This window comes from Chanos chanos, chromosome 2 (assembly GCF_902362185.1).
Source record: "Chanos chanos chromosome 2, fChaCha1.1, whole genome shotgun sequence".
Classification (NCBI taxonomy): Eukaryota; Metazoa; Chordata; class Actinopteri; order Gonorynchiformes; family Chanidae; genus Chanos; species Chanos chanos.
Window position 1 is genome coordinate 35,433,772 of NC_044496.1, and position 18,534 is coordinate 35,452,305.

At 41.1% G+C, this 18,534-nt stretch overlaps 1 protein-coding gene across 2 annotated transcripts in view; it reads right to left on the bottom strand.

Annotated features, from left to right (window-relative positions):
- mafb (MAF bZIP transcription factor b) overlaps positions 1-18,148 on the bottom strand; it is a 63,000-nt gene extending 44,852 nt beyond the window's left edge. Inside the window, exons 1-2 of one of the 2 annotated variants that reach the window (XM_030764862.1) lie at positions 17,110-18,148; positions 8,967-9,035 (exon numbers count right to left, since the gene is read on the bottom strand). In XM_030764862.1, the coding sequence (XP_030620722.1) occupies positions 9,008-9,035; positions 17,110-18,077 (996 nt within the window). In that variant the 5' untranslated portion in view covers positions 18,078-18,148 and the 3' untranslated portion in view covers positions 8,967-9,007. Of the gene's footprint in view, positions 1-8,913; positions 9,036-17,109 lie in introns of those variants that run through there. The other variant, XM_030764861.1, reaches the window with a different exon arrangement.
- Between the last annotated feature and the right edge of the window lie 386 nt (positions 18,149-18,534).

The following is an 18,534-nucleotide window of genomic DNA, read 5'->3' on the forward strand; positions in this document are numbered from 1 at the left end:
CCTAAGAAAATTATAAGCCTAGAGACGAATCGAAATGTGGCAATCAGAGAGGTGTAATTGAACTGAATCACACTGGCACAAAAATTCATAAATAACTACGTTTTTCTGTGTGGTAGGAATGCAATCCTTATGAACTGATGGAAGAATTAAAAACTACATGTGGATGCCACTGTGGCATTAGGTTTCACAGATCTCTGTGGCCGCTGGCCGTTACAACTGTGGGCTGGAATCGGACAGACGATGCTCTGGTAGGTTCTCTGGGTCAAAAGGTTAGACTTTAAGCATCCCTTAGTTTACCAGCAGCCATCTACAGCAAAGGGGAACGGTTCATTAAACGAGTCAGCCACGTGCTGAGATACGCACATGCATTAGCATTGCGTCATATCGATACTCCTCCATACAGATTATCTAAAGATTAGTCTGACTGTTTAGAGTGACTGAACTTAACAAGCAGTCACTTTACAAGACAGTAAGAATCCCTAAGCGACCTGTTGTTTGGATCTCTCTCTCTCTCTCTCTCTCTCTCTCTCTCTCTCTCAAACACATGCACAATGCACACATTCTCTTTCTCTCGCTGTCTCTATCTCTCTCTTCACAGAGCTCCCTCCTCTGAACACACAGAAATTGACATGATAATGAGTGAAAGTGGAGGTAGACTTGGGGAGACAGGAAAGCGCAGGGCTTGTGGGAATCGGGCGGGGAATCATTAGAAACTCTCTTTTATCCGTGCAACTCTTTGCGGCTGTGAGCGCAGCATAAAAGGATCTGTGTGTTTCCCTGAGGGGAAATCCCTACTAACATCGCCGTCGCACTGGTCCTCTGTCGAAAACACACTGCCTTTGATATGTTTGCTGTTTAACACACAACGTACACACACACATATACACACAGCTTGGGTGTCCTCCAGCGTTTGAGTGAGTTATACACGTACAAAAGTTGTACCTAATCATTCAGGCAAGAGTCATTGTTAATTTTGGTTAAAGAAACTGAAGTGAAAATAGAAAGGAAAAGGACGTCTTGAGGCCTAATTGCCCATCTTTCCTCCTTAAGCCGAAAGTGCACGCAGAAGTTCAGCAGAGTTTTGATTCATTTAACCGAGCTGAAACTGGACGTTTTTAGACACAAGGGTTTTTTTTCAGCTATTGTTACATCTCATTAGTATCTGCGCTGATTTAAAATTTCAACTCGGTGAATTCATACTGAAACCAAACAGATCAAAAGTATTAGAAAAAACCACAAAGGAAATCTTTGAAAATCTCTTCACTAAAACGTTCCACAGAAGTTTGGCAATATGGTTATTGGTCATGGCTTGTTTTTAATAATGTTCTGATTCTTCTTATTCCTCTCAGTAAGACCTGTCTCCTTTGATAATTAGCGTGGGGGGCTTACATCGAAATGGAGGTCAGAAAAGACGCTACATGCTATTTCTGTCCTATTTAACCAAGTTCCATTTAAATTGATGACAGAGATGGAAAGAGTGTGTGTGTGTGTGTGTGTGTGCGTGTGCGTGTGTGCGTGCGTGTGTGTGTGTGCGCGTGTGTGTGTGTGTGTGTGTGTGTGTGTGTGTGTAAACAGTCTATTGCCTTTCCTTTGTCTGACATTTGAAAGTGGGTGACTCTTGAGGTTGAGAGTCCTTCGTTCGAAAGAAACCCTGAATGGGGCCAAGCACCACAAACCACTAACCAATCTTGCTCTTTCTTTCTTTCTTTCTCTCTCTCTCTCTCTCCCCAGGGTTAAATAATTTTCCTTTGTGGGGAGGTGAAAAAAAACTGCAGTGTTGGTTGATATGCAGTGAGGCAAGCTTCTGTGTTGGGTTAATTCTGTGTCACTTGTATTTTGATTGATGTGAGAGAGCTTCCACTCTGTAGATAGGCACAGTTCTTATATTAATGTAAAATTAGTCTAATTGCTGCCACACCAGTGACTAAGACGTGCCCACCCCCTTACATGCACACACTCATACACACACACACACACAAGCTCACTCACTGACACTCATACATGCACACACACACACACACTCACTCACACTCATACACACACACACTCACTCACTCACGCTCATACACACACGCTCACTCACACTCATACACACACACACACACACTCACACTCACACTCATACACACACTCACACTTCTTCTTGTATCTCCTGTCAGTCTGTGAACCATATATCCATCTCTACTTCTCTAGTTTTACTCTCTCTCTCTCTCTCTCTCTCTCTCTCTCTGTCTGGAGCCCAGTCACAGACCCCGGGTCGCCAGGTTATGTCAACTGTCTCTTCACTATTGGATTTTCCCGAGGTCAAAGGGACCAAGTGTGTACCAGCCGTGTGTCTCTATGAAGGCAAACGACTTTGTCCTTCATCAATGACAGAACCCCCCGGCCTTCCATACACACACACACACACAGAGTGAGAGAGAGAGAGAGAGAGAGAGAGAGGATGTAGCAAAGGACAGAAGAAGAGAGAGAAAAATATGAGAAGAGGGACAGATGAAGGAGGAAGGTGTCAGTATACACAGTCTCCCCTATTTGGAACTACGCTATGAACGTTTAGTTTTGTTAGAGTATTCTGGGAATGAGTAAAGTATCACAGTCTGAAGAGACTGTAGTTCTGACCACTGCAGCTCTGACCACACACTTTTTATCTCACACAGCCTCTCACAGAGCCAAGATTCAAAGCTTTGGTTGATTCCAATGAGTCTGAGCATTCTATTGGAAAGTTCCATATGCATAGGAGATTCTATAGCTTTTGTTTATGACATCACTGTCCCCTCCCCCATTCTAGAGACTAGAGTTTCCTGTCTATACCAGCAAAACGTGGAGTTTTATGGCGTGGGTCCTCAGAAAATGCATTGTAAAACTTCACTGGATAGGTCCTTATCGGGTCAGATGGGAAAGCTACAGCTACAGTGACACTTAAATGAGCTCAATTGCACAGGCTCCCCCTGGGCTTATTGCAGAGAGTGGCAGAAAACACAGGACAGGACCCAGAGAGAGAAAGAAAAGCATCCAAATGACAATACTGTCGCTCCAACAGACAGCAGGTGGCTTCTCTCTCTCTCTCTCTGATGATTCAGTGCTAACATGAGGCTGTACTCTTGTGGTTCTATCTTAATAACAGAACAGACAGACAAAGGAATCCTCTCCATGCATTTCAGATGTGCTTGGTGCTTATAGGAATGAAAACAAGCTAACTGCTCTCCAATATTGTTAACCAATTAGAATGCAACTTATCAGCTGAGATTCTTTAACCAATCAGAACATGGGTTACTTGCTCTGTCTCATTACTAACCAATCAGAACAAGAGTTCCTTGTTCTGTCATTTCTCTAAACAATCAGGATAACAGATAACTGCTCTGTCACATCTAAGACAAGCTAAATGTTTGGTATCATCACTGACCAATCAAAACATGAGGCAGCTGCTCTAATGCTAACCAGTGCCATTTAACCTAGCCCCTAACTGAACAGAAAGCTAATTCAATCTTTTACTGTGATTCAGGCCACTCATATGCTCAGTTATCTTTTTTTCTGTTGGCTTGTGTTTGCCGTAGACATCTACAGTATGTTAGTTACTTAAAATACAGGGAGTGATGAATATAATAGGAGGGGCCCTGGGTACACTGGGAGGAGGGGATCTCAGCTGTGTTTGAAAAATCACCAGTGATGGTTTAGAACAGGACAGAGTTTGTCTGTGAGAAAACTGATCCTACATGTGCTGTTGCCCAGAGTTAGCACGATGAGACTCTCTCTCTCTCTCTCTCTCTCTCTCTCTCTCTCTCTTTTTTTTTTTTCTTTGTGTCTCTGTCTCTCAAACTCTCTCTCTCACACACACACTCGGAGAGAACAAACTAATGACACATTACACCGGTAAAGCTCAGCTTGTCTGGGGATGCTTTTAAAACACCTTTAAAAGCACTTTCAAAATGCTAACAAGTCCCAACATCCTCCTCCGCCTTTCCTCTTCCTGTCATGAAAATTTAATCAGGTATTTAAAAGAGACAGGCAGTGGAGAGGGTCTGTGTTCAGTCCAATGAGAATGCTGGTTGTTTGGGGGACATGACAGAGACCGTGGACAGGGTCTGTGTCCAGTCCAACGTGAAGGCTGGTTGTTTTGGTGGATATGATAAAGAGACAGTGTGAGGGGCAACTTTAGACAGGTGTGATGAGGACACATTGGCCCTGTTTACACTTTGCATTAAGATCCGATTTTGGTGATGCACAATATTTCAAATCAGAACAGAACATGAAATACTATGAGAGTATACTCATTTCTCATTTGGTTCTACTGAAATTGTTTTCCTTTTTATATATAGTGTATCATGTTTTTATCAAAATCAATATTAATTTTGTTGTTGTTGTTGTTGTGGTTGTGGTTGTTATAGTGAGTGTGTACTGAGTGGAATAATACTGGTGAGTGCAAATGACTTTACACTCAGTCGAGTGATACTGGTGAGTGCAGATGACTTTACAATTAGTAGAGTACTACTCGTGAGTGCAGGTGAGTTTACACTGAATGGTGTAATACTGGTCAGTACAGGTACGTTTACACTCAGCAGAGTAATACTGGTAAGTGCGGGTCAGTTTACACTCAGTCGAGTGATACTGGTGAGCGCAGGTGACTTTACAATTAGTAGAGTACTACTGGTGAGTGCAGGTGAGTTTACATAGAGTGGAATAATACTGGTGAGTTCAGGTGAGTTTACACTCAGCAGAGTAATACTGGTTAATGCAGATCAGTTTACATTCAGTAGAGTAATACCTTTGAGTGCAGGTGAGTTTATACTGAGTGGTGTAATACTGATGAGTACAGGTAAGTTTACACTCAGTAGAGTAATACTGATGAGTACAGGTAAGTTTACACTCAGTAGAGTAATACTGATGAGTGCAGATGACTTTACATTCAGGAGAGCAATACTGGTGAGTGGGGGTGAGTTTACACTCAGGAGAGCAATACTGGTGAGTGGGGGTGAGTTTACACTCAGTAGAGTAATACTGGTGAGTGGGGGTGAGTTTACACTCAGGAGAGCAATACTGGTGAGTGGGGGTGAGTTTACACTCAGTAGAGTAATACTGATGAGTGGGGGTGAGTTTACACTCAGTAGAGTAATACTGGTGAGTGGAGGTGAGTTTACACTCAGTAGAGTAATACTGGTGAGTGGGGGTGAGTGGAGAGTGTGGATGAACAGGCTGCTCACAGATAAGAGCCGGCAGAGGAAGAGAGGGCGTGACCGGACCGATGCCGTGATATAAAGCCATCGCTGTTCTCTCTGATTCCCTGGGCTGTTTATTAATGACTGGCATGGCCAACATGATACACAACCGTAATCTCCTGTCTGAGATTAAACTGAACAGAGAGAGACAACGAGAGAAATAACCCACTACATTATAACAACATGTGATGTATCTCTACTCCACTGCACTACTCTGTGTTTGTGTGTTTGTATATGTGTGTGTGTGTGTGTGTGTGTGTGTGTGTGTGTGTGTGTGTGTGTGTGTGTGTGTGTGTGTGTGTGTGAGAAAGAGAGATAGAGAGATCGAGTCTGTGTGTGAGAGTGTGCGCACCTCTAGGAGTTAGTGTGTTTATGTGAGTCAAAGTGTGTGTCTGTGTTTGTATATTTGTGTGTGTGTGTGTGTGTGTGTTACAGTCATAGTTATATTCATAACATATGAGGAAACTACCCTATTGTGAAACACAGAGAATGTTGACGGGCTTAGTATCTAACAGAGCTCTCTGTAAACACTCCGATTCACGGTGTGTGTGCGTGTGTGTGTGCACGCGCGTGTGTGTGTGAGTGCATGCCCGCGTGTGTGTGTGTGTGCGCGCGTACGTGAGCAGTCACTTCAGATAATGACCATACACTGCCTACCTCCTACTCCAGCCCCCATATTTACTTATTTATTTGTTTATTTATTTATTTCTGTTAGTTAGTTCCCGCAGAGCTCACAAAATTAATGTCATCGGGCAGAAAATAGACGGAGAAAGCTAAAATTCAGCAGTTTCCTGCCAGAGAAGTTATTTATCAAGCTAACAAGGAGACAAGGCATCGGGTTTGGGCGCAGAGCGCAGAAAGTATGTGCCATTAAACTCCAGCTCTGGCTTTTTTGTGAGTGAGGGAGTGAAAAGAAAGCATGTAGGGAAAGAGAGGAGGAATTGAGAATAGAGGGAAATGGATACTCAGTCTGTCTCCGACACATTTGTTCTCCACTAGCCAGGATACAGATGAACTGACCACAACAAACACTGCTGCTTTTTCACTGCTTCACACACACTGTGAGTGTGTGTGTGTGTGTGTGTGTGTCTGTGTGAGAATGTTTACATCTTTTTCATATACTAAGTGCAAATACTCCACAATGTAACTATGAATTTTTGTTTGTTTTTGCTTTTTGTTTTTTCCAAATGGAAAGAGATGTATTTTAATTCTTGGTGTCATTATTACACAGTCTCTTAATTACAATTTGGCAAAAAAATAATATCACCATAAATAACAATAACCCTCTTATAAATTAATTTTATACTCTAAATTATAACCAATAAACCACTCATAGTGATTTATGTTTAAATAAATATTCTTGGACCAAGACAACATTTGTCTAAAATCCTGAGTTTTAAGTTTCTAGACTCCACAATGAAGGAGGGACAGTATGACTGTCTAAATTCACAGACCACCATTTACAGTCCTAAATGAAATATACGATGGTGCGGAATAGTGAAATAAAAGCTAATATTGGTTGAGATGTAAACTATGTTGACTCCTCTTTATTATGGGTTTTTAGGCTTGGCTTTAATTAGGAACACCATAACATACCAACAAACCAGAGCTGAGGGCTAGGCCTGAGGAAGGCAGAGTAAATACAGGCATGCAGGAAGGTGGGGGAGAGAAAGAAGAGAAAAGAAGAGAGGGATAGAGAAAGAGGGAGGCTGCTGGCTACAGGAAGAACTGAAGGCATGCAGAGAGGGGCATTCGGGAGGAAAAAAACCACACGCTGGTATTAATTATCATCAAAGAGGCTTTAGCAATATCAAAACACAGGGCACAGATAGTATTTCATTTATAAAACTCTATCACATGTCAGATGAATAAAAAAAGAAAAACATTTCAAACAAGGAAGAATTACGACACTGAAAACTACAGTGCAGAAAAATGAAATATCAGTAAATAAATAAACAACACAAATGAAAATAAATGAGATGTTTTGTGTACATATAGATTCATTAATGCATATATCCAATCATTTCCGCATTAAGTTTGTGTGACTTCAAATGGATGTATCCGTTCCAGAAGACCAGTTCACGGACATGTTAATAAAGAGAGTGAGCAGCAGGTGTTTTGTCACTGAGGACCAGACTGGGCTGTGGAGCGCGGAAGGGTTTGTCAGTTAAAGGGAATGACACAGTCTGTGTTCTTAAGGATGATAATAGATTTAGCCTTATGAGGACTGATGTGTGTCTCCGTAAAGCATTACGCTATATATAACCAACCTCCTGCCTGTCTTCAGTTACATTCTACTCTACAGAGCAAGGAGACCTCACACACACACACACAGGCGCAGATGCAGGAGAGAGACAGAGACAGAGAGAGTTTATGAAGGAGGTAAATGAAGGCAGTGTAGGAATACGAGAACACACACATATGGACTGTATGTACGTACACCCAGCAGCAAAGGAATGTTTGCAGCAACATAGAGATACACACATGCACAGACACACACACACACACACACACACGCACACGCGCACACGCACACACACACACACACACACACACACACACACACACACACACACACACACACAGACACAGACACACACTGAACATGTCTCAAACTGTTTAAAACATCACTCCGAACACTACAACAGCCAGAAATACTTACAGTGACCCTTTATCCAGAACCCTGCTTCACTCTTATCTGTGTCCCTACCACTGAACCCAGTGTACTCAGAATGCACTGAACACAGAGAATCCACTGAACACAGAGAAGCCACTGAACACGGAGAAGCCACTGAACACAAAGAATCCACTGGGCACAGAGAATCAACTGAACACAGAGAATTCACGAACCGCAGACCATCTACCAAGAAACACACAAAGGTCTCGACATAGAGACAGTCTCAATGTAGTTTGATTCAGCAGACAAATCAGCGTGAATGCGACCGAGAGATTTTCATAGAAATGAGACAGAGTGATACAGGCCGAAATTTGAGTGGAAAAAAAAACATTTTAGTAATAATGCCACCAAGACACTCATTTCATTTAACACGACTCCGGTTTGTACTTTCAAACTAACTAACAAAACTAAATATTCCATCTATTAAAACGGCCAATCAAAATCACTTCGTTTAGAGCAAGTTTTATCACATTGAGTTCAATCTTTTCTTTAATGAAAAAATCTGTGCTAAATATCTTAAACACACCTTCATATTCAGGCCAAAATAAACTGTAAATAAATTGGCATGAGGAGATGAGGAGTCATAATCTGAAGGTTTTGTGTAAATTCTGCAGTGTCCCCATTCACACGGCACGGGCAGAAGTGATGGCATAGGGTAGAAACAGTACCGCAGTAAATAACTACATCCACAAATGGATCAGCTGTTATTAGCTCCATACACCAGACTGTGCGTGAATACAACCATACTGAGAGAGAGCAGGGTGTAGATGAGTGTATATGTGTGAATTATTTTTAATGTTTCAAACAAAAAAAAATATCCAGAAGTGAAGTGTTACAAAGCATTCATGTGCTACAAAGATCTTGAATTATTAATATAAATTTTTATATTGTAGTTTTGTTAAACTGGCATTGAACATGTTGTAACTGACAGTGTGTGTGCATTTGTGTGTGTGTGTGTGTGTGTGTGTGTGTGTGTGTGTGTGTGTGTGTGTGTGTGTGTGTGTGTGTATGCGCATGTATGCGTGTGCGTGTGCTCATTTGAGCTCATTTGACCTGACAAAGGTTTTTCACTTTACCTCAGATTGCAGGATCAAAGGTCAGAGGTTATGGGGCCTTATCACAGATGTAGAAACTTTCTTGATGACCTGAGGAAGACAAGAAAAATAGTCAGCACAATAATCACACACACACATGCACACACACAGAAAAACAGCTGGAAAGAAAAGTGCAAACACACACACACTGCTCAATTGTTGAGGTCAGGCGCTGAGAGGGAGAAGCTGAGTTTAAGTCCAGTTACCTTTGTGTTTAAACAGTGGGTTCATCTGCATGACAGCAACACCTCCCCAGTCTTTACATTCCTCTGAATAAGGCTGCTGATTTGATTTCTGCTTTAAGAGTCTTGTAAGGCTCTTAAACTAATTAAAGCTGACAAAATCTGCATTTATAAATCCTCATTAAACTATTCTGAGAATACTCCATCAGGCTTAGACATGAATGCACAATCTCACTCTCTCTCTCTCTCTCTCTCCCTCTCTCTCCCTCTTTTACTTTGCTAAAAAATAAAAACAGAAACTCCATAACTAAACAACTGTAATTTGAGAGTAAGCCCTCAAAATTGTTTTTCCTAAATATTTTTCCTAAAGCTGTTCACACAGCATTATTCAATACCAGGTACACATGGTAAAAAAAAAAAAAAAAGAAAGAAAGAAAAAAATGGTTAAATCCTTCTATCCGTCTTTAGCCAACAATATGGGCATTTCATCTCTAATCAGCTTCAGCGTGTCACAGGGTGGGTTCACAGGGTGGACTCTGACCTGGTAAAACCCAGATACCACTCCACACTCTTGGTTAACCGGTCAACGGCACAAGTGGTTATCAAACTGTGCTATGCAAAGCGTTTAAAATGTTCGATTTAAATTCTGCAATTCTGTCCAAATGTGGAACTGGAACTGTGCTGATTTGTTTTAGTTTGTTTCACTTTAAGAATTGTACTTCTTTTTCATCTCAGTAGTTTTTGGCTCATGCTAACAAAAAAAGAAAAGAGCTCACAGGCCTGAATGAGTGAAGAGAGTAAACAAACAAATCAAAAGAGTAAACAAACAAATCAATACAGTGTGTAGTACACAACGTAAATAAACATCACTGCAACTGTGCTCAAGGTAAGAGCTGAAAAAAAAGTTCACAAAACTGCATAGTCTTTCTGCTCTAAAGTTAAACTACACATAAACTATTCAAACTTTGATTCTGAGCTGAAGAACAGAAATGAAAATGAGAAAAGGGGATGACAAGTAGGAGGTGTTGGGAGGTGTGTGGGAGGTGTGGTGCTGTGGCAGGTGTGTGAGGCGTCTCCTGTGTTCTCCTCACTGGTCTGACTCCTGTCAGGGGACACAGCTTCACTGTGTGGGGTCACAGCCCTTCAACAGGCTGACTGAAAAAAGAGAGAGAAAGAAAAGAGGAGAAAAGAAAAGAGGAGAGGAAAAGAAAGATTTGAGAAGCACTGTTCTGTAGGTCACCTTGCTTGGCTCAGAGATCAATGTCTCTCTGACTGCCTGGCAGAGGAGGGGGGGGAGAGAGAGAGAGAGAGAGAGATGGGCAGTATGACTAACTGCAACCAAGGGGGTGGCATGCCAGTCGCCAAAAGAGAGAGATGGCGAGAGAGAAAGAGAGGAGAGGAAAAAGAGAGAGAGAGAGACAGACAGTGAGAGAGAGAGAGAGAGAGAGAGAGAGAGAGAGAGAGAGAGAGAGAGAGAGAGAGAGAGAGAGAGAGAGAGAGAGAGAGTATGACTGCGGCTGAGGTTAAATCACCTTGCCAGCTTCATTGAGATGCAGGCGTAACATAGACCAGGCACAAAGCCAAACCCTACAGAACACACACACACACACACACACACACACACTCACACTCACACTCACACATGCACACATACACACACACTCACACATGCACACACATACACGCATTTGTTTGCATTGCTAATCCTCACCGGTTTATTGATGAAATATCGGGGAAAAAAATCTAATTCAATATGGTGGTGTAAAACCTCATGTAGCATAATACATTTCTGTTGCGAGTTCACTGTTTTCCCCTACATGTAACTATATTCATATCATCAATTTTATTTATGAAGGAACACAAATATAAAGCATATTAACGGCATTGGGAAATTTACCAACTACTGAATAAATTTAATTAGTTTGATTTGAGCAACGTTTGATTGTATCAGTGGATAATAATTGATGAGAATTTGACAGGACTCCATTGAGGACACAGAAACTGTTATTCCACTCTGTGACATTAGAGACAACACTGACCCGTATTCCACTCTGTCACATTAGAGACAACACTAACCCTTATTCCACTCTGTGACATTAGGGATGACACTGACCCTGTGATTCATACACACTGCAGCCCAAAGTAACAGGGCGAGCTGATGGACTGCAGTCTCTGTGAAGACACGAACGTGAGGGAGAAAAAACATAACAAAAGATCACAATTTGAAATAAATGCCATAAAAGAGCAGGGAGTGAGGCAGAAGGGACCAGGGGGTCGGAAACCAGGGGATGAGAAGACTACAGGGTTTCAGTGCCTTTGCTGCTCTGTACTCCTTCAAGAGTAACGAAATAGATATAGATGAGGATGACAGCAAAAGAGAGAGAGAGAGAGAGAATAAAACAAGAGAGTGATGTTTTTTATGAAAGTCTTTAAGTAATAAATGTGTTTGTGTATTTAACTGTGTTAATTAGTTGATAAAAAAGCTACTCACATGATTCATTATAAAAATTAAAAAAATAAAACAAAAAGAAAAATAACAGTAACTTCAAATACATTGAGAAAGAGCCAGACATCTTTCCACGAAGCATAGCGATTCTTCAGAGCTGTGCACCACATTTTTTTTTTCATGTTCTGTCTTCCTTCATCTCCATTTTTGGTTTTATTTTTTCTCTTTTTTTCTTCATTTCCTTCTTTTTGACTTTCTTTTGGGTTCATTTATAGAAAATCTTTTGTTTCGGAGAGGAAAAAGAGGCTGTTTGGCTGACTAAACAGACTGCCGTCTGATGGTGAAAGAGATATTGTGCAGTGGTGTATGTAGATGAGTCAAATGCCAATATGCATGAGTTTAACTGTGACTTTCTTATTGTTGACCTCAAACACAAAAGACCAATATTATGACAGAAGACAACTGTGTTATCTGTAATAACCTAATCAAGGAGGCCCCAACTCAATGATTAGGGCATGTATGGTGTCAATATATCTCAGCTGATTCAATTAAGCTGAATACAGTCTCAGTGGATGCATACTTTCATATACACTCACACACACACACACTAAGACACATGTACTCACATACATGCTCAGAGTAGATCAATGCATATGTATGAATTATTTTTAATGTTTCAAACAATAAGTCATTCAACAATATGGTATTGCAAAGATCCTGAATTATTACTCTAACATTTTATATTGTAGATCTGTTCTGTTAAAACAGTCTTTAATGTGATTAAAGTGTCTGTGTGTGTGTGTGTGTGTGTTGGTCTGTTTGCATTTGTGTGTGTGTGTACATGTGTAGTGTATAAGTGTGTGTGTGTGTGTGTGCGTGTGCACACGCACGTATCTGCACTGTATATTGGTTATACACTTGAGATGTGAAGATATTGTATGAATTATACTGCTTCATTCCCGCCCACCCTTGTCTTACACAGGAAATGAACAACATGGCGGTTCTGCCCACTCCTACCATCTCCCGTGATGATGGTGAGTTTTAATGACGTATCCAAGCCTCACATTTTCCATATTCTCACTCACACTCATCACACTGTCTCTCGCACACACAAACACTATCTCATTCTACATCTCTGTCTCTGTCTCAGTCTCTCCCTCTCTCTCTCTCTCTGTCCCTTTATGAAATAATTCAGAATAAATCCAACCTCGCTAAAGTGGTAGTCCTTACTTAAAGTGAAGCTCATCAGGATCACATTTGGTTTATTTTAGGAACACTTAGATACAAAAGAAAAAACTAAATTAAAAAAAAGACTTCCCACACCCACACCAATCATAAATTAAGCAAGGAGAGAGAGAAAAAAAAAAACAGCCACAGTTTTGCATTTGTGCCTACGCATCACAATAACACGGCAGTCGGTTAAACTATGTACGATTTTTTTTTCTCTAAACCTCATGGAACAATAAGAGATACTTTCTATATTACAGAGATGTACTGTCAAATCAGTAGTTATTATACACAGATGTACTGTCACACTTCGTAGTAATAACACACGTGTAATTAAACAGCATAGAATATTGACCTAATCAGGTGAGGAAGCTATAAATTACCAGATTCAAGCCTACTAAAAGGCAGTCCATCCCCAGCTGAGGACCATCTCCAATAATTTATCATTTTAAAGGGGCAGAAACAAGGTCTTTTCACTGCTATTAATCATAGAGAAAATCATTTCATTTTCCACGGGTTAGACTACAGCTTCTGTTCCTCTCCATCCTTACATCCAGTAGCCTGCTAACATAAGCAAGATGAGAACAAAGCCCCATAAAGAGGAAAAGGTTGAGGGAGCGTGTCAAAAATAATGAATAAAATAACCAGTGAAATTTACACCAGTCAGTTCATTCATCTAAAAAACGTTCTTGCCGTACTGGGAAGTCTGAGACAGGACACCCTGTGTTGAACAACATAAAACAACTGATCAACTATAGCAGATGGACACACAAACTCAATACAGCCCGCATGCACAATCTCTCACCACAGCTATCTGTACGTGGTAGAGTTCCATTCCTGTATTCTAACATTCTATTTACTGAGGCAGAGTTCCACGGTTCTCCTGTTCTAACATCCGCACAGTGTCCAATACACTATAACCACATATTTCCCAAACATTCATAAAGGGTGTACTGCCATTATGCAGCACAAATAGAAAGTAATTGAGAGAGAGAGAGAGAGAGAGAGAGAGAGAGAGAGAGAGAGAGAGAGAAAGAGAGTGTGTGTGTTGTGTGGTTTTATGATTGCAAAAAATACGAAGAACATGAGATGGGGTGTGTTTTAACATTGGTGGAACTAAATTTCTGTCCCTTTTTTCTGTTTTAAGAGAAACATAAATAAGACAAAATTGTTTTTGTCAAAATTTTTCACTCCTGAAATCACACAACTCATGTCTCAATAGATCATAAAGTCAAAATGATTGCACTTACTTGAGATGTTTGGCAGTGGGCTGATAAGCCTCTCCTATAGGAAAAGCTAAAAGCCAACGAAAGGTGGAGAGCTATATAAAGTCAACCGTACACTTTTGAGATTATGTAAATCCACAGAATTAGCTGCGTACCATTAGTGTATAATTCAGTTTGGAACATGATACATCAAGGCATCAATCAACTTGTAAATAATGACGTTGTCTTTCACCTTTCATTTTGTTCTTCCTAATACGTTTAATTAAGATTTGACTCGATCATCATAAATACAGGCCATAAAAAAATAACTGTCCATAAACAACGCGATCACGTAGCCTTTTTATTTATTGATTGATTTTCATTCACCTAAGCAAAAAACTTCTTCGTCGCAATCTGAATTATAACGAAATGCCTTCTAAACAGAGGACGAAGTTTCAGCCGCCACGTCACTTCGAAGATACGACCGTCTTCAGTGATGTTATTTAGAAACGTCGCGTCTGAAATGATCTCAGATATCAGTCAGTAAAAAAAGAAAAACAAAGTTTGGTATGGATAGCCTAAAGTACACCAACATTGTCTCGGTAATTCGTTTGCCCTACAATTAATTATTAACAGCAAAACTAAACCAAACTGAAACTCATATTAGTGTAGTGTTTACAACTTGTAATTTCGTACGACTAATAACGCCTACTGTATAGAGCAATTAGCGATACCACTATATTTAATCACCTTATGAACTATTACGTTTATAAACGAATACAGTTTTCACCAAAAAAAAAGTATTTTAGATTGTTATATGACAGTTAACTAATTTAATATAAGAATATTTGTTTTATTAAAATATAGAAGCAGGAGTTGTGAAAAGAACATCTTACTGTCGAATTCTGAGTGAGCGCGAGATTACTAATTGCATGTACATTTTTCAGGAGCTCAGATTTGTTCCCAATGTCGACCTATAGCACTTCGCTTGTTTACCGATTCTGTTCTGTGGTGAGCATATTAAACGGTCGTCCTTTGTGCTGACAAATGCAGAGAGAGCAAATAATAAATACAATCTGGGCGTGTTTTGAAGAAAATCTATGAGAAATAATCTGACGTGAGGCAACAAGTGAGTGGTCTAAGTGAAAACAAGCGAGCCAGCGCCAATTCAGAAAAAGGCAAATGCCCTAAAAATAAAATGTGGCGTGTTCAAGGGGGGCTGGTATATGGACAATTTTCTCTGTATATTTTGGTGTAAGAAAATGATCAATACACTTTACAGGCGGACTGTCATATTTGTAGGATCAGTTGCACACTTGAACAGAAAATGAAGTAAGCTATTACAAATAAAATGTATGAGAACAAAACCGGAGGTTTTCATCCTTTTAAATTTATTGATGAATTGTTGCTACGTTCCAATTTGTACAAGCAGGATATCCTACCTGACAATCCATCAATGCTCAAATATGTTCTCTTGTTTAATAACCGTAATGCAGCGAAATGAATTGATGAGGAAGCTTATTGACATGCGATGACAGACCAAAATTGATAGCATTACATTTTTTCTCTAATGTGTAACAGTTGTCATTACAGTCCAAATCCCTGACCCATGGATACAGGTGATAATTAGTGCAATTCAATCCAAAATATTTCAATACTTCCGACAGTGTACTTTGGTAAAACAGTAGATAGGCTAGTAAATGACTGGCTACATTTCACTGTGCAATTTATCAAGCACATGCTAAGAAATGCCCTTTTTTGCGCAATCCTTGATATCTTTCACACTTGTCACATGAGTTAAAGAGGAAATTAAATACAACCCATTTATCGCAAGAAACATAAAACGGACAGTTCAAAGCTAGAGCTAATTTAACGACCACAAAGCAGTTCATAACAACTTGTAGCGTGACAATTTGACACAACCGAATCTATTTTACTAAGTAGTTTTATCTAAAAATTCTCAATTTTCACAATTCAGAAATGTTCGGGTCGAGTTGTTATTAATATAACAAAACATTTTCAATTTAAGTTCATACCGTACAAGGATATTCCTTTGAGTTAAGGAGGCCTTTTTCCTTCGCAACACGAAATCCATGTCTGAAAACTGTCAGTGTGGATCTGATGTACAAGTAGTGGTCGGATGCCGTTAACACACATGGAGCGCGTGAATCTTCGTGATGGGATGGTACAGAATGTCACTCACACTTTTTTGTTGAAAGTCCCAAAAAAGTGGTAAAACCGTCAGATGGCGAAATGAATGTAATGGTAGAGTCACCCAGAAGTGTTCGTTTGAACACGTTCGTTTGAAAGCAAAACATGAAAAATACCGCCGCCCCCATGACCAGCATGGAGGGACCGATACATAAGTCGTTTCCTCTGAACAATGTATGAAGGCTAGACATTTAAATAGAGTTCACATGGAGTTCTTTCAAACAAGAGAGCAGATCTGATGTAGATTAGGATGTGGCAAATAGAACAGTTTGTTTCTCTCAAACAATATTTAAATAGAAAAGTCGTTTCGGAGAGAAGCAGAAAATGAAACGTATCACTTCAGCCCAGTGCGTAACCGTGGTTTATCACACGTGCACAGGACTGTAAAGTTGGCATAAATCATACGGCCAACAAGTCCATATAATCTAAAAACAAAAATCCAAACACTTAACGCAGCGCAACAAAAGGCACAACATCACGCATGGAAAATATAAAATAACGGTGGTTATTTTACATATTAAAGACAAAATTAACAAAACAACATATATATCGACAATGAAAACACTGATGTCCTAAATAAGATGGGGGGGGGGGGAAAGTTTTTCGCTCAAGTTTAATCTCTCGCACACAATTCCATCAAAACTCAAAGGTCATTTGCGGACCCCAAATCTCAAGAATTACAGTATAATAAACAGAGAGGGAAAACTTTAAAAACTTAAAGTTGACAAAGGGGCGACTTTGTCTAACGTGCCTTATAAGACATCAACAAAAACATCGAAATTCGCGTGGGAAATTTTTAAATGCCTTTCACCGGGTGAAACTGTTTTCTCTATTAAGTGCCGAAAAAAACTCACATGAAAAACTCCGGGGATGAGGGGTTGTTGTCGCTGCTGGATCCGTTTTCTCTGAAACCATTGCTGATCAGCTTCTCGTATTTTTCTTTGTACGCATCCCTCTCCCGGACCAGCCTGGAGATCTCTTGTTTGAGGTGATCCACTTGCTGAATGAGTTGGGTCTTCTCTCCTTCCAGGACGTGCCTCTGCTGGACCCGCTTGAAGCGGCAGGACTGTGCATAACCTCTGTTTTTTAGGGTTCTCCTCTTCTGTTTGAGTCGGATCACTTCTTCTTTGCTGACACCCCGCAGCTGCCGATTGAGCTCTCTTACTGACATGGTCACAAGCTGTTCGTCCGAAAAGCGATCTTCCAGGTGCATATGTTGGTGGCTTCCTCCCGTGCTACCGTTAGCGGGGACCCCAGGCGCTGGATGGTGCCCTCCGGCGTGGTGATGGTGGTGGTGGTGGTGGTGCGGTCCCCCGTTCTGAGCTGCAGCAGCCGCAATGACTGCGGAGACCACCGCGGCCGCTGAGCCCATCTCTTCCCCGGCCATGGTGCCTCCAGCCCCGGCTGCACCAGTAAACTGCTGCCCTCTAGCATAACCGTCGAAGGTCTGAAGCTGGTGACTGCTGTTGATCAGCGCCTCCACCGCGTCCTCGGGGCTGAAGCCCAAAGCCTCCGGGTTAAGCTGTTGTTGATAACCAGTCATCCAGTAGAAATCCTCCAAGTGTGCCTTCTGTTCGCTCCCGGAACCCGGACTGGGCGCCGAGAAGCTTGGAGAAGGGGGAACCGAGCTGCAAGGCGTGCTCATCGGGGTGGAAGACAGGGATCCCCCGGCGATCAGGCGACTGCACTGGCTGATGCTGCGATCGGGCTCCACCGGCTCCTTTTTCACTTCAAACTTCATCAGATCGAAGTCATTAACATATTCCATGGCCAGGGGACTGGTGGGCAGGTCGGAGTTGCTCATTGCCAGTTCTGATGCCATCCTTTTGCTGTTGACAGTCCTCCAAAGGGGGTGAAGAGCAGCTGTCAAACTGGTCGGGTTCGGGACGGCGTGAGCCAGCGTGATATTCTTTATTTAATTCTTCAGAAAGCTAGGAAAAAAGGTTTTCGACTTTGCGGCGCGGATTTATTTTTTAAATTAATAATTTTTTCTACCTTCACAGAGTCTTTCGCACAGACGCATTAGAGCAGCGCGTGCCTTTCTCCAGTTCCCTCTCTGTGCACGCGAATGTCGACGCGTCTCAATTGCGAACATTTAATACTTCATGGTTTCTGTGTTGTTGTTTTTTTCACAAATGCGTAAAATTTTGAGGAGTTTAAACGTGCACGTGACCGTCAAATCGTTGCCTTGCTGGGAAAAAAGAAAGCCAGGCTCGTCGAAGATTTTTTTAAACACTCACCAAACAGATGAGTATAAAAGCATTGCTGAGTTTTATAGC